The 12811-nt window shown below is 47.2% G+C and overlaps 3 protein-coding genes across 3 annotated transcripts; all 3 read left to right on the forward strand.

Moving 5' to 3' along the window:
- Nucleotides 1–254: 254 nt before the first annotated feature.
- On the forward strand, nt 255–4876 carry BDCG_08594 (zinc finger transcription factor). Its single transcript, XM_045424381.1, has 6 exons — nt 255–778; nt 899–1727; nt 1801–2081; nt 2148–2395; nt 2459–2743; nt 2859–4876. Exons 2-6 carry the CDS (start codon nt 1133–1135, stop codon nt 4177–4179), a joined length of 2730 nt encoding a protein of 909 aa, XP_045273106.1. The 5' UTR covers nt 255–778; nt 899–1132; the 3' UTR covers nt 4180–4876.
- A 546-nt stretch (nt 4877–5422) lies between these two features.
- BDCG_08595 (succinate dehydrogenase (ubiquinone) flavoprotein subunit) lies at nt 5423–10044 on the forward strand. Its single transcript, XM_045424382.1, has 9 exons — nt 5423–6383; nt 6595–6824; nt 6890–7198; nt 7279–7930; nt 8012–8108; nt 8172–8652; nt 8725–8835; nt 8899–9465; nt 9639–10044. The coding sequence occupies exons 1-9, from the start codon at nt 6326–6328 to the stop codon at nt 9861–9863; spliced, it is 2730 nt and encodes a 909-aa protein (XP_045273107.1). The 5' UTR covers nt 5423–6325; the 3' UTR covers nt 9864–10044.
- Nucleotides 10045–10744: 700 nt separating this feature from the next.
- BDCG_08596 (uncharacterized protein) lies at nt 10745–12197 on the forward strand (the record flags this gene model as incomplete). The annotated part of the gene is made up of 3 exons (XM_045424383.1): nt 10745–10916; nt 11005–11299; nt 11396–12197. 3 exons carry the CDS (start codon nt 10745–10747, stop codon nt 12195–12197), a joined length of 1269 nt encoding a protein of 422 aa, XP_045273108.1.
- Between the last annotated feature and the right edge of the window lie 614 nt (nt 12198–12811).

The following is a 12811-nucleotide window of genomic DNA, read 5'->3' on the forward strand; positions in this document are numbered from 1 at the left end:
AGATCCGTTGTAGCGATACAGATATCGTATTTTACCATCTGCACTCTTCCCGTCACGTACCGCTGACAAAGCTCATCGGAGGCACCTTGACCCCAACTCCGACCCCCAAAGCAGCCTAGCGCGGTCCGCGATGGGCCCGGCTGTCAGCTTAGCCTGCGGGTCTCTACCAATCAGCACACGTCCTGGTTCGCCTATCAGGCAGACACGATGCTTCGCCTACGTACGCGGGCAACTGGCAGGAGGCTGCGGCTCCCGCTCGCTGCTGGGCTGCGCAGTCTCGTGTTTGAACGACGACGGCTTCCCTTCGCATCCCAACTGTTCTTCTCTTCTTCTCTTCTTCTCTTCTTCTCTCTCTCTTCCAAGGTTGTCTCTCTCCCCCCGTGTACTCTCTTAACCTCAAGCATCTCCACCACCGTGTCCTTGTCTCGTCCTCATTTCCCTCCTCCCTCAGCGTGTAGTCCTCAGTCACCCCCATCCTCCGAGCACCTCTCCTCTCTCCATCCAGTAGTCAACCCACTCGTGTCGTCTCTCAAGTGCCTGTTTGCCTTGTGCTTTTTTCTTCTTTGACTGTCAAGAACTGACTCTTTTCTGAGCACTTTTTGGCTTTGTTTTTCCTATTATTCCCTCCACCTGGATTCATCTCCCGTTTAAATATTTGTCTCCATTGGATGGTCCAACCAGGGGATTTACTAGATCTGAGAAAAATTGGATCCAGTTGTCAGAATCCCACCATAGATTTGCCAGCTATCTCATCTCGGCTTGTCTCTTTGAATCGAGGGTCAGTATAATGCGATCGATGAGTCTCGAAGTCAATTGATATGGCCAGCTGGCATGTTTTATATATATTGTTCGTCCATGAACAAATCCGCTGAGATGTCGCCGTTGTGACTCCTTCTAGACGCTTCGTCTTGCAGATCCCGGTGCTCGATCCTGAATAGTGGCCTCAATTTTTATTCTTACATCCCAAGTGAGTCATAACAGTCACTACGTTCCATGTTTCCTTCTGTCGGGGAGGGGAGACGAAAGGGTGTAGGCGGGCTGCTGTGTGTATTGTTGTCGTTCCTGTGCTAACTCGTTCTATTCTCCTACATAAAGCCAGTGAATCCCCCCCCCCCCCCCCCCCGTCGCAAGTATGTCCGAACCCCGGGTTCATTCTCGTCGTCGACCTTTTTATAATACGAACCTCCCCCACCTCTCGACTATATCTTCTTCTTCTTCCTCTTCTCCTTCAGATCAGTCGTCGGACCCAGCATGTCGTCGCTCAACACTACCCCATAGCATGACGTTGAAGAAAGGTGCCACCTTCCACTCTCCAACGACACCGCCGTCCGAGGATTCTGATCCGATCCCCAACTTCCACTCGCTGCTTCGACGCTCCCCTACCTGCTCAAGGTCCCTGGAGGATGTCATTGCTGCCGGCGAAAGACGCAGGGCTCTATTCTTAGACAAGTTCGAGCGTAACATCTCCGGTCTTGGAGGCGACTTTTCTACTCCTCCTCTGGACAAATATTCTTGTGATGACGACTCGCCTCTTCCACGTGCATTGTTGGACGCCCAATTGACTAACACTGACCCTATGAATGTCGAAGTAGACTCAATAAAGAAAGATAGAGATTTCAAAGCTGTCCGTGATCAGGATCGCTCTCGCCGTCACTCCTGCGATAGTGGAATTGGCTCCTCTATCAGTGGCGCCAGTATGTCGTCCACTACCGATACGCGCGAACAAGGTAAGAGTTGCTCTTTGACATGGGTGCACAACGTTATAGATGCCCTTGCTAATTATTATACCTTTGATTACAGTTCGCAAAGCTACACATTCACTCAAAGACCAGGTGACTAATGTTATCTCAACTCAATCGGCCATCAATAGATCTATATCATCCACTGCATCCTTGCCTCAAGTCCCCACCTTTGGCGTTGCAGCTCGCAAGAACATCGATCGTTTTATCCTCGTTCCTATTCTTCGCGAAAAACGACTATCCCCATTCCACCCCTTGATTCGTACGGTGCCCAACCGGATTGAGAGCAGAGAGATCTCGTGTCTTCGAGACCTTGAAAAGATTATTCTTTTCCTAGCACCAGTGAGTGAGATTCGCAGCCTTGATAATGTACCGGACATTGCTCATACGATCCATGAACGTTTAAAGCGGTACACCCAATCAAAAGCAGCCTATATTGGATTCTGCGAATTTACTATTCAGTGCCTACACACCACCGTCGGGTACTTGAATGATCGCGACCAGCGAAGACCTTACGATCGTCCTTACACGAACGGCTATTTCCTTGACCTAGTCGAACAGATGCGTCAGTACGCCGCTATGGTCGGCGCCTCTCGAGAAAGGCAGGGCCCCCGCCCCCGCTCGAGAACCACTGAAAATAACACCGAATATTCATCGTATGTGCAACCTCTACGTATTGACAATACTAATATTTCCCTGGGCTCACAAAATTCTCTTAGTGATGAGGAAGTCACCCTTGAAGGGGGATTGAGTGTCACTGGACGCCCAGCAGAATTAGTCCGGCGAAAGAAAGACAAGCAAACTATCTCGCTACGTACGGGAAAGCCTTACGACGAAAAAGCATCTCCTATCATCCCGATGATAAAACGTACACTGAGCATGGAATCGTGCGATGATGGCGTTGCCCGTTCGATGGCTCGACGAAAGAAGAATGCACCACCCCTTGACATAAACCAGAAATGCAAGGACTGCGATAAAGTCTTCAAGAGACCCTGTGATCTTACGTATGTTCTTCTACCTCTTCTCTATTCCTTTTTTTTTTTTTTTTTTTTTTTTTTTTTTTTTTTTTTTTTTTTTTTTTTTTTTTTTTATTCGTCCTTTCGCTAATATATATGATAGTAAACACGAGAAAACCCATTCCAGACCATGGAAGTGTGCAGAGCAGTCATGCAAATATTTCAAAATCGGCTGGCCAACTGAGAAGGAGAGAGACCGTCATGTGAATGATAAGCACTCCAAATCTCCACCTCTCTTCAAATGCTATTACGAAAATTGCTCTTACCAGTCCAAGCGACAGAGCAACTGCAAGCAGCATATGGAGAAAGCTCACGGATGGCTTTACATTCGATCCAAAAATAACGGTAAAGGTGGTAGCCGTGTGGCAGGCTCAGGTTCAGGCTCAGGCTCAGGCCAGCCCACTCCTCGCACCCCTAGTATCCAAACTCCCAACTCTGGAATCATGGATCTACCAACCCCTCAGACCCACCCATCTCCGTCCCCTTACTTGCCCAGTGTCTCTCCTTATGAGCAAAGTCTACAGTATACTAGCCCCCCTAGCGGTTACCCACTGAACGACATGATAGATCCACAAAATCAGGATTTCCAACTCTTCCCGGATTCCACCACAAACAATAACCTTTTTGATGACTTCAATACCAACAACGCGTTCGCCCCACAGTTGGACTTTGGCGCTTTCCAGGCTAGCTTGGAAGCTAGTGATCCAAATGAATACGTCCCGAGCTTGGACATGCACATTCCCTCCGTGCCCTCGAGTGCAAACACGCCCAATGGATCCGGACCCATGGGATCTGGTGGTCTGCTGGACGAAACAGCCTTCGATCCAACTCATGCAACCCCAAACTTCGACTTCGACTTTGATAACCTCGACAACGAGTACACAGTCATGAACATGCAGCTGCTCACTCCAGCCCAATCAGTTGAGGTGCACGGTCTGCCCTCTTTCACGCGGAATCCGTCCCCAACATGCCCGGAGCCACAGCAGAAGCTTAACATCAACCATAACCTCTCCCCTGCTGGTCAGGGGAATTTGATGCTTTACTCTCCCAATTCGCAGGAGCGCGAGCGGAATTTAGATCTGGACTTGGATCTGGATATGGATGAGGGGTTTTATGATGGGTATGATCATTATCACAACCAGCGTATGGGCATGAACAAACCAAGTGGTGACTTTACGCTCTATGAGAGTCCGTCCACCGCATCTGTCGACAGTATTAGTAAACAGGCAAGTTACGGTTTCGGATCGCAGCAGCAGCATGCCCACAATTTTCCAGCGCTAGATAGCTTCACCAACGGCGAGAGTGGGCGGTTCACGGACCCTGGTGCGGATGCGAATGTGAACGGAGGGGAGTGGAGTGTTGATCAGATTGATCCGATGGATTTAAATAGGGATGTTGATGAGTATATTATGGGTGGTTTCTAAGTGGTGTTTTTAGCGCGTGGTGTTTAGATTTTGGTGGGCTTCGAAGACCGATAGGAAGATGGTGCTGTATCCCAAGCACACAAGGGCTATTTTTTTTCTTAATTTTAACGATGTTCAAGTGTTCCTTGTTTCATTTGGAATTCTACAGTCATCTATTCTGATCTGATCTCTACTCCCAGCCTCACAATCCGACGTTCGCAGATCATCACCAATCCCTGTTGATTTTAATTACTCAAATCTTGCTTTTGAATATTTGTCCCCTTTTGTGTCTCTAATAATAATACATTTCCGGTTTATCGTCCAGATTTGATTTTGATTTTGATTTAATCCTGAGTTTTCTTTTACCATCTCGCCTCCGATGTTTTGCTCTTAGTGCAACTGATGCCTCTCCTTAGCTATATATGACTCACTGGCTTTTGTGATGATAGTTTTGTTATTGGCAATAGGTATACAGAGCACTATGAATAGAGACAGATGAATTATGATGTGATACCTGTCTTTTGTGAGATGTGTTATGTGAATGTGAACAGATATGATGAATAACAGATTAATTGCTGTCTTTTGTTTTGTTCTCTCTTTTTCTTCTTGTGAATGTGTTTTCTCATTCTGATCTCTATGTTCTCTCTGCTGTACTCCGTACAGATGACACTCATGTCTTGTATAACTTACTAAGTTATTACTATATGCACTAGAGAATATCATCACAGATATTAAGTAGTATGAAATTATTAAAAAACTATCTCTCATTTAATATATATAAGATTTTCATCTAGATTTAATATGTCTCATTTTTCTATTCTTTCATTCTTATTTTTATAAATATTATAACTTTCAAATCTCATACTAAATATCTTCTCAGTGACTGAATGATTGATTGATACAGTTAAGTTATCTGATAGTATTTTAGTAAGAAAACATTAAATTCAATCAGATCACAATTGAAAAATCAGAACTGAATTACAGAAGAAAAAAGTTGTTTTTATATTTAATTAAACAAAGATTTTCATTTTGATTTATTCTAAATCTTGAGTAGTGTATACTTTTTTTCTGTTTTACTCAGTTCTCATTTCACTTATTTAAACAAGACTTTGATTTTTCTTTTTACAAAAGATCAGAAAACAGTTTTTTAAATAGAACTGCTCAATTCTATATCTTTTTACAGTAAAATTTACTATTTCCTTTTCATAAATATTTATATATACAGAAACTCAATATAAATGACATCCCAAGCCAAACGTTCTCCTGGAGCTCCCTGGTTATGGTGTAATAGCCTCATTTCCCCTTGGGCTGTTCCGCCCCGGGCAACTTCTCACGAATGCAGGGTGTTTGACGGAGCGTGATAAAGCAGATATCCGCTTATTTATTGTTTGATTTATAAGGAGCAAAATTCCATGCTCATGAGAGGCTGGAGCAAAAGATGTGGGATCTTCAGGCAGGGGGAGTGGAGTGGTCGATAACCACCTGTAGAGCTCCAGAGCTGGGCCTCGCGTTTGCAGGATATAACTAATTCAACAGTTTGAAGGCATAAAAGTTGCTACCCGGCTGCTGTGGCTGAGTACTCTGTAACTGCTGTCTTGGGAGGTCTTCTGTGCCCTTCAAACGGACGGCCAAGCAGTCAGTCTTGGGGAGTGTTTTCAATCAATAATGGTTGGTGGCCAACACCCTCCACGGGGCGAAAGGGGGGGAGGTGTTTGGTGTGTTTGGTGTGTTTGGTTGGGCTCAGCCGCAAGCAGCAGCTTCATCATCATCATCATCATCGTCATCATTCATCGATCATCCCAAGCATTAACTATTCCGTCTTCCTTCTTGCTGTTCTGCTTTCTGCTCTCTTGCATATTTAATAGTTTATACAACTCCCCGCCACTACGCTCCTTCATATAAAAGATCTAGAATTGGGATTCCCTTTCTTTTTGTCGTTGTGTTCAAGGACTGTTGTTGTGCTGTAGGTTAGTTATCAAAGCTAGTTAACGCCAACACCCCCCTCCCTTCCCTTCTTCCCTTCCCTTTCTCCGCTCAAGGGTCCTTGTTTGCTTCAACCTCCCATCTTTCTCGAAACCACCGCGCAATTGATTACACCACACATTCTCCTCACTCCTCACGCTTCAATCCTGAGATACCGCACCCCCATCGTTTTGCCTGCTAGAATATGGCTCCTGCGCCTGCGCCTCCCCCAGGCCAGATCCTGACCGGCAAACAGGAACACTGTACGTCACCTTCTCCCCAAGCCCTGTCTATTACCCCGCAGCCACTTACTACATCTCGCTTCCTCCACTCGATCTGTCTCTTTGTTTCCTTTATCTCACTTTTATTTCTGAATTCTCACACATTTTTCCTTCCCCGCCTTTTTTTTTTGTGTGTGTGCGTGCGTATTTTACGAATATAAACCTAACCCGATCAAAATAACAAACATTGTAGACCTCAAGCGCGAATTGATATCCCTGCAAGTCCGCGCGGAAATTGCAGAACTCAACTCCCCCACCGCCCTCCGCCGCTTCGGAGCTCCCTTCAAGTCGGATCTCGGAGAGATTGCGCCCATCGATTCAGAGCTACCCATCCTCAGGTTCATTTTCGTCCATCATGTCCGCAAGTTCCCTTTCCTCGATCAGGCCAGGGAGAAGGAGTTTTGGCAGGACAAGCTGCAGGTGGTATGTTTTGATATAGATCTATACTATTGTATACCGTGTACTAATATATACGGTAATGTAAATAGTTCCTCGAGTCCTTCGCCAACAAACACATCTCCTCCAGCGAGGACAGGCATGAAGTTACTAAACGGCGAAAATTGGCGCTGAAATGTGAGAAGCTGGTGGAGCTCATGATGGTCTCTGGCATCCCCACCGCATCTGGGTATGAAGAACGTATCCGCTTCTCGGAAATGGAGGTGGTGGATCGCGGTGCGAATGAGCAGGGGCTGCTTGTTAATATTCCCGAGGGTCATGCGATACACGGCTGGGATGTAAATGTTGCCGGTGCCCGGACTACCTTAGTTAAGCGGACGGTTAGATATCATCAGCATGCGGTATGTTGGGCGAGGGTGTCTTCTTTTCTTTCTGTCTGGAATATTTGGATGAGTGCTTATTCAGTATATCCTGAATTCAGGAATTCATCCTCAGAGTGAGACAACACGGCAAGCCGGATCGTTACGTTGGTCGACGATTCGGCGAATTCGCCAAACTTCATAAACGTCTCCGTACCGAAATGCCTGGTAAAATCCTTCCGCCGCTACCAAGGAAGAACAAAAGATCTGTTTCCTCCACCATCCTCGGAGGCGGCGACGACGATGCCTCATCCATCTCCTCCATCTCAACTCAAGACGTCAATTTCGCAGATGATTCGCGCTCCTCACGAACCCTCGGCGTCAACAACCTGGATGACAGCCGTCGCTCTTCGTCCCGCTCATCTTTAACCGGCAAGCTGAAATCAAATACGGCAACCCCACGAGCTTCAAATGCCGATCTTTCTTCTGAAACAACAGTATCCCTATATCGTGAGGAGCAGAGAGTATCTCTCCGCGCGTTCCTACGCACCCTGCTAAGGAACCAGCGGATTGCGGAGTCCAAGGCGCTAGAGGAATTCCTCACCGCGAACCCTATCACGCTGAATGAAGAGGAGCTTATGGATATCAAACGCAGGAAGTATTTGGATGCGAAACGGATTGAGGAGCAGAAACAGTTTTACGAGATTGCGAGGAAGAGGGCGCAGGAGTTGGATGTTTATATGGAACAGTTTCGGCAGGATATCGTTGAGAATAGTAAGTAGTTGCTCCGGGTGTTACAGAGGGCGCAAAAAGAATTATGGGCTAACAATTTGTTCCTTCGGTTTGGAAACTAAGATGGCTTAACGAAGCTATTTCAGGAGATCCGCGCAAAACACACAGTTGAGGAGTTAAGCCCGCAGTATCAGAAGTTTGCAGAATGGCTTCGAATTGAGTGCGTCATGCAAAACAATTAATCAGTTACGTTCCTTTGGGTATACTAATTTTTACCCTCCAGGGTTGCCGCAACGCTATACCACCTTTTCCTAGCAGAAGACAACTCGCCCGAACTCTTCGCCCAAGCAAAAAGCATCCACTCCTTAGTCCCCTACACGATGATGAAAAACGTAATCCGCATCACGAACCCAGCCGCCGTCATGTCCGGCGCGCTAAACCTCTTCCTCGCGCAGCCCTTCGGCTCCCGCTCGTTACTCCAACACATTTTCTCCCACGCCATCCATGACGGAATCAAGACGTTCCAGCGCTCGATAGACGCGCTCAGTGCCAAGATCGACGATCCGGTGCTTGTCAATAAGCTGCAGGCATTCACGGCGGCGGATGAGGAGGTTAAGAATGAGCTGAGGCGGGAGGCGAAGGAGGATGATGTTGACATCGTGGTTACGATTTTGAGGTCGGAGTATTTTGAGCCGGAGCTTAATCCTGGGCAGATCGAGAAGGTTTTTAACTCTTATGTTGCGTGGGTTAATGCGGTTGAGAATGTGGGTTTGGCGATTCTTCCCTCTGTTTTCTTCTTTTTGGGGAGGAGCTGCTAATGTATGTTTCCACTGCAGGTTGATATGCAGATGCAGCATGGAGCGCACTGGTTTGCATACCTTAAGCAGCTGTTGAAACTGCTAACCCGACAGCGTGATAAAGCGATGATGTTGAGCATTATCGAAGAGGTAAAAGAGACATCTCCCTCCTGCCGTCCTGGGTGCCTTGAGAAGAAAACTAACACCCCACAGCCCGTCACCCTCCAGCTCTTCCGCGACCTCTTCACAATCTTCTACGAGCCGCTCGTCCGTGTCTACAAATCCGCCAACGTCTACAACAGCATAACTGACTTCGCCGAATTCGCCGACGACGCCATCGCCGTCATCGAACGCGCTCAGCGCCAAGACGTATCTGCAGATCCCAACCAGACCGTCCAGGCCTTCATCGACCTCTGCGCCCGCCATCAGCACAGCTTCTACAAATTCGTCCACGAAGTCCATCTGCACGACAATGGCCTCTTCGACGCCCTCATGGGCTGGCTGGAGGATATCTTGCACTTCCTGCGCCACGGGCCGCGCAGCGGGGGCACGTTGGATATGAATGCCTTGTTCCGCGGGGCGGTTGCGGTGGGACAGATTAATGCCACGGTAGCAATGAAGGAGATTGACTCTTTGGTGAAATGGCATGCGGATCGGAAGAAGTGGCATCACGATAAGACGCGGCAGAAGATGGCGGCGGAGGGCTCTGGGTCGGCTGAGTCGGAGATGCAGGTGCCGGGCAGCGCGACGTTTAGGGGGAGTGATTTTGGGTTGGACGAGGTAAGCCAAAAAAACATATTTTATCAATCCCTATCCATACCCATTCCACCTTTGCTTTCTGTATATTATTTCGTCCTCATCATGAAAGACATCGTCCTCTCTAAAACAACAAATAAATAAATAAATATAAATAAAATAAAAGTAAATCTATATTAACAAAAAAATCAAAACAGGGCGACCTTGAAGACCTCGCCATCGATGACCTAGCCTCGCATACCTCCGACGAAGACTCCGCTGACGACGACCTCGACCCCATCTCCCTTGAGCGCAAGCGCCGCTCGAGACACCAGGACCGCTTGCGCCGCACGGCAGGTGAGCCTGTTAAGCCGGAGATCAAAGAGATTTTGAAGCTGCGGGAGTCGTTTGGGGCGATGTTGCGGACTGTTCTTGCCGATTGAGGGGTGGGGAAGAACATGGGGATGGGGACCTTTCTGGTTCCCGTTCTTCTTTTCTTTTCTTTTCTTTTCTATTTCTTTTCTTCTTTGTATGCTCTCGTTTGGATCAGGTTCCTTGTGAACCACCGGTTTGGGTATTCGGGGTTTTTTTTTTTTTTTTTTTTTTTTTTTTTTGTTGGTTTTTCGATGTGAGCTGTCATCAACGCCGGTTGATGAATACATAGATACCTGGGTGCTTGTGTTTATTATTACTATTGCTATTTCACGGACCCCGACACGGCCTTTGTTTTATATTATTACTATCTTTTCATTTTTCTTGTTCACATTTTTGGTCCTCTTTGGATCACCCGCCATTCAGTGTTCGTTTTGTTGGCGGGGGCGCATGCGGTATGGCAGGTGGGCGTTTGCCGGTTATTCTTCCACCATGGCGCCGATATTCATCCATAGAATTTTTTATTTTTATGTTTTTTGGGTTAACTATGTCTTATAATTTTGTCTTGGGATACTAACCAACCATACTACAGAGTACACTGTCTCTTACAGTCCGAACCCGAAATATTTTTTTTGCTTTTTGGGGGTTTTACTCTGTATTTACTTTACACTCATTATGTTTCCTGTTTTACAGGCCTTGGTTGATGTAAGTACAGTCAGTACGGAGTACGGAGTACACAGGCTGCCGATGACATAATCACACTTCTTCTTCTCGATTCCACGCTAGCTCTTTTTGATTTGTTTACATCCCAACTTCCAAGCTTGTTCAATTCAAGAATTCCAACACCAATTCCTTCGTCTTTGTTTTTCCAACATTCTCGATTCCGATCATCCACCTCATAATCTGTGTCCTATACGACGAATATTACGTGCTACAATAACCCCATAAAAAGATGGCCACCCTTTCAAGGAAGCGCAAGTCCCCCGAACCCGGCGACCACCACGCGCCTGAACACGACGATCCTGTCATGGCCCCTCGGACCCCAAACGGAAGCCCAACCAGAAAGAGAATGAGGATCACACTTAACCAGAAACAAGCGTTGATTGATAACTTGCAGCTGGAGGGTATGAATATTTTTTTACATCATGGAAGCGATGCAATTGATTTCACCGACGCTGCCTGATACTGTGCTGACTCGATATCAATTCTCAGTCACTGAACGCGCGCGCAAACTCCGTGCGCACTACGCGTTACAAGCCCAAGACCTCCGTGGACGCATTGAGCGACGCATAAATCGCATACCGACTGCTCTGCGAAAGCAAAGGATGGGCGACTTGCTTGCTAAATACTCGGAATCAACCAAGGCTGTGGATGCGGGGAAAAAGCCGAGGTCGACAATAGCATCCAAATCGTCTAGTAGAGCTGCGGCGGGAGGAACCACAAATTCGGCGGACGGTCATTATGGTGCGTCCACTGCTCGAACAACTCGGGGGGTTAAGCGGACAAGGTAAATTTGTTGTTGTCATTATTGAGTTTTCCACAGACAGAGAAGAGTAGGTTTTATTTTTAAAAAAGTAACTCAAGTCCCTAACATGTGGATCAGCGATGAAATGCTTGCCTCCGATAAAGAAAACGCCCCCTTTCAAGTTCAGGACCACCACAAACACCACAATCCTGCAGTGCATGCGCCGCTGTCAAACCCGAAGAAACGTGGCACGCCTAATGCACATCCTGCAGGACATCATCCCCGGGTGCTATCTCAGTTTACTGAAACGGGCGTCTTATCGCCGAAATCCTCCAATTCTAGGACATTCCCGCAATCTCCACTGCGCAATGTGACTGGGAAATCGCAAACGCAGCTTGGTAGTAGTGTTCGTCCATTATCGCCTCTGAAGCATACGAGCCCGATTAAGCAGGCCGGGGCAGGGAACGCGAAAACACGATCGACGAGATGTACTACTAGTACCACTGCAGCTAAGACACGGAAGGATTCGCCACACGCCAACGACGGAACGGGCACACGGAGACAGACGACTGCAAAATCTACCGCGTCGACGACGTCGAAGAGAGCAACGGTAGCCTCGGCAACAGCGCCACCGTCGCGACCTACTACTCGGCAAAGGAACACGAGAAGGAATAGCGGCGACTCTACTATTTCGAACATGTCATCGGGCACGACCATTGTGAAGACTACGATGAGAGGCGGCGGCGTCACGGGTTCTCAGAAAGGAACAGGCACACGTACTGTTTCTGCGGCGAGTAAACGGCCACCGGTTCCTCGGGCAGGGACGAAGAAGACGACAGCGGCAGCGGGAGCGGGAGCGGGAGCGGGAGCAGGTTCAGTGGTGAAAAAGGCCCGGGCGACGGAGGAGTCTGGGAAACGAGTTCTCAGGAAGAGGGTTTAAGGGGAGGAGTTGTGTAGTTGATTTCTCTTCTCTTCTTTTAACCATTTTTTCCCGCAAGTTGTTCGGTTGTGTGGCAATTGGGAATCTGCCCATGTTTTACATTTTTGATTCCGTTCGATACCGTTTGGAAACAAAGATACGGTAAACATTGTTGAAACAATAGTTGGTATGGAAATTATTTTTTGCTCACTCGGAATTTGGACATACATTACATCTAGGGGGGGGAGGGTGTTGGTGGTTTTAACCGGCGTCTGTCTGTCTGTCCGCTTGGAGGTTTTAATGGAGTTCCTAGAAGGGGGATTGTTTTTCTGGTTACATATTTTAATTGCCTGGATAGATTTAGCCTTTGGGAGTCTTCTTTTTAATAGTTTCGTCGTTCATTATTTTAATTTTTTCATGTTCAGCTGTTTTGGTTTTTATCTAGGTTCCAGCGCACTTAACTTCGAGGTTTAGGCTTTAAGCTTTTTCTAGGATGTGGAGAGCCTGTGGCACCGGAGCGAGGGTGGTGCCGTTTGGACCGTTTCGATCCATACATAATAGATATATAAGATATTGGACTTGCGTGAGGGGTAATGGAGCAGACGTGTAAAATAATATGATATAGAAGGATTGAA

Source organism: Blastomyces dermatitidis (assembly GCF_000003525.1).
Source record: "Blastomyces dermatitidis ER-3 genomic scaffold supercont1.11, whole genome shotgun sequence".
Lineage (NCBI taxonomy): Eukaryota > Fungi > Ascomycota > Eurotiomycetes > Onygenales > Ajellomycetaceae > Blastomyces > Blastomyces dermatitidis.

Coding starts and splice junctions, on each gene's coding strand:
- BDCG_08594 (XM_045424381.1), top strand. CDS start 1,133: ATGTCCGAACCCCGGGTTCATTCTCGTCGTCGACCTTTTTATAATACG. Junction 2,082..2,147: donor TTATTCTTTTCCTAGCACCA/GTGAGTGAGATT, acceptor GAACGTTTAAAG/CGGTACACCCAATCAAAAGC. Junction 2,744..2,858: donor AAGAGACCCTGTGATCTTAC/GTATGTTCTTCT, acceptor TATATATGATAG/TAAACACGAGAAAACCCATT.
- BDCG_08595 (XM_045424382.1), top strand. CDS start 6,326: ATGGCTCCTGCGCCTGCGCCTCCCCCAGGCCAGATCCTGACCGGCAAA. Junction 6,384..6,594: donor GACCGGCAAACAGGAACACT/GTACGTCACCTT, acceptor CAAACATTGTAG/ACCTCAAGCGCGAATTGATA. Junction 8,109..8,171: donor GCAGAATGGCTTCGAATTGA/GTGCGTCATGCA, acceptor TTTACCCTCCAG/GGTTGCCGCAACGCTATACC.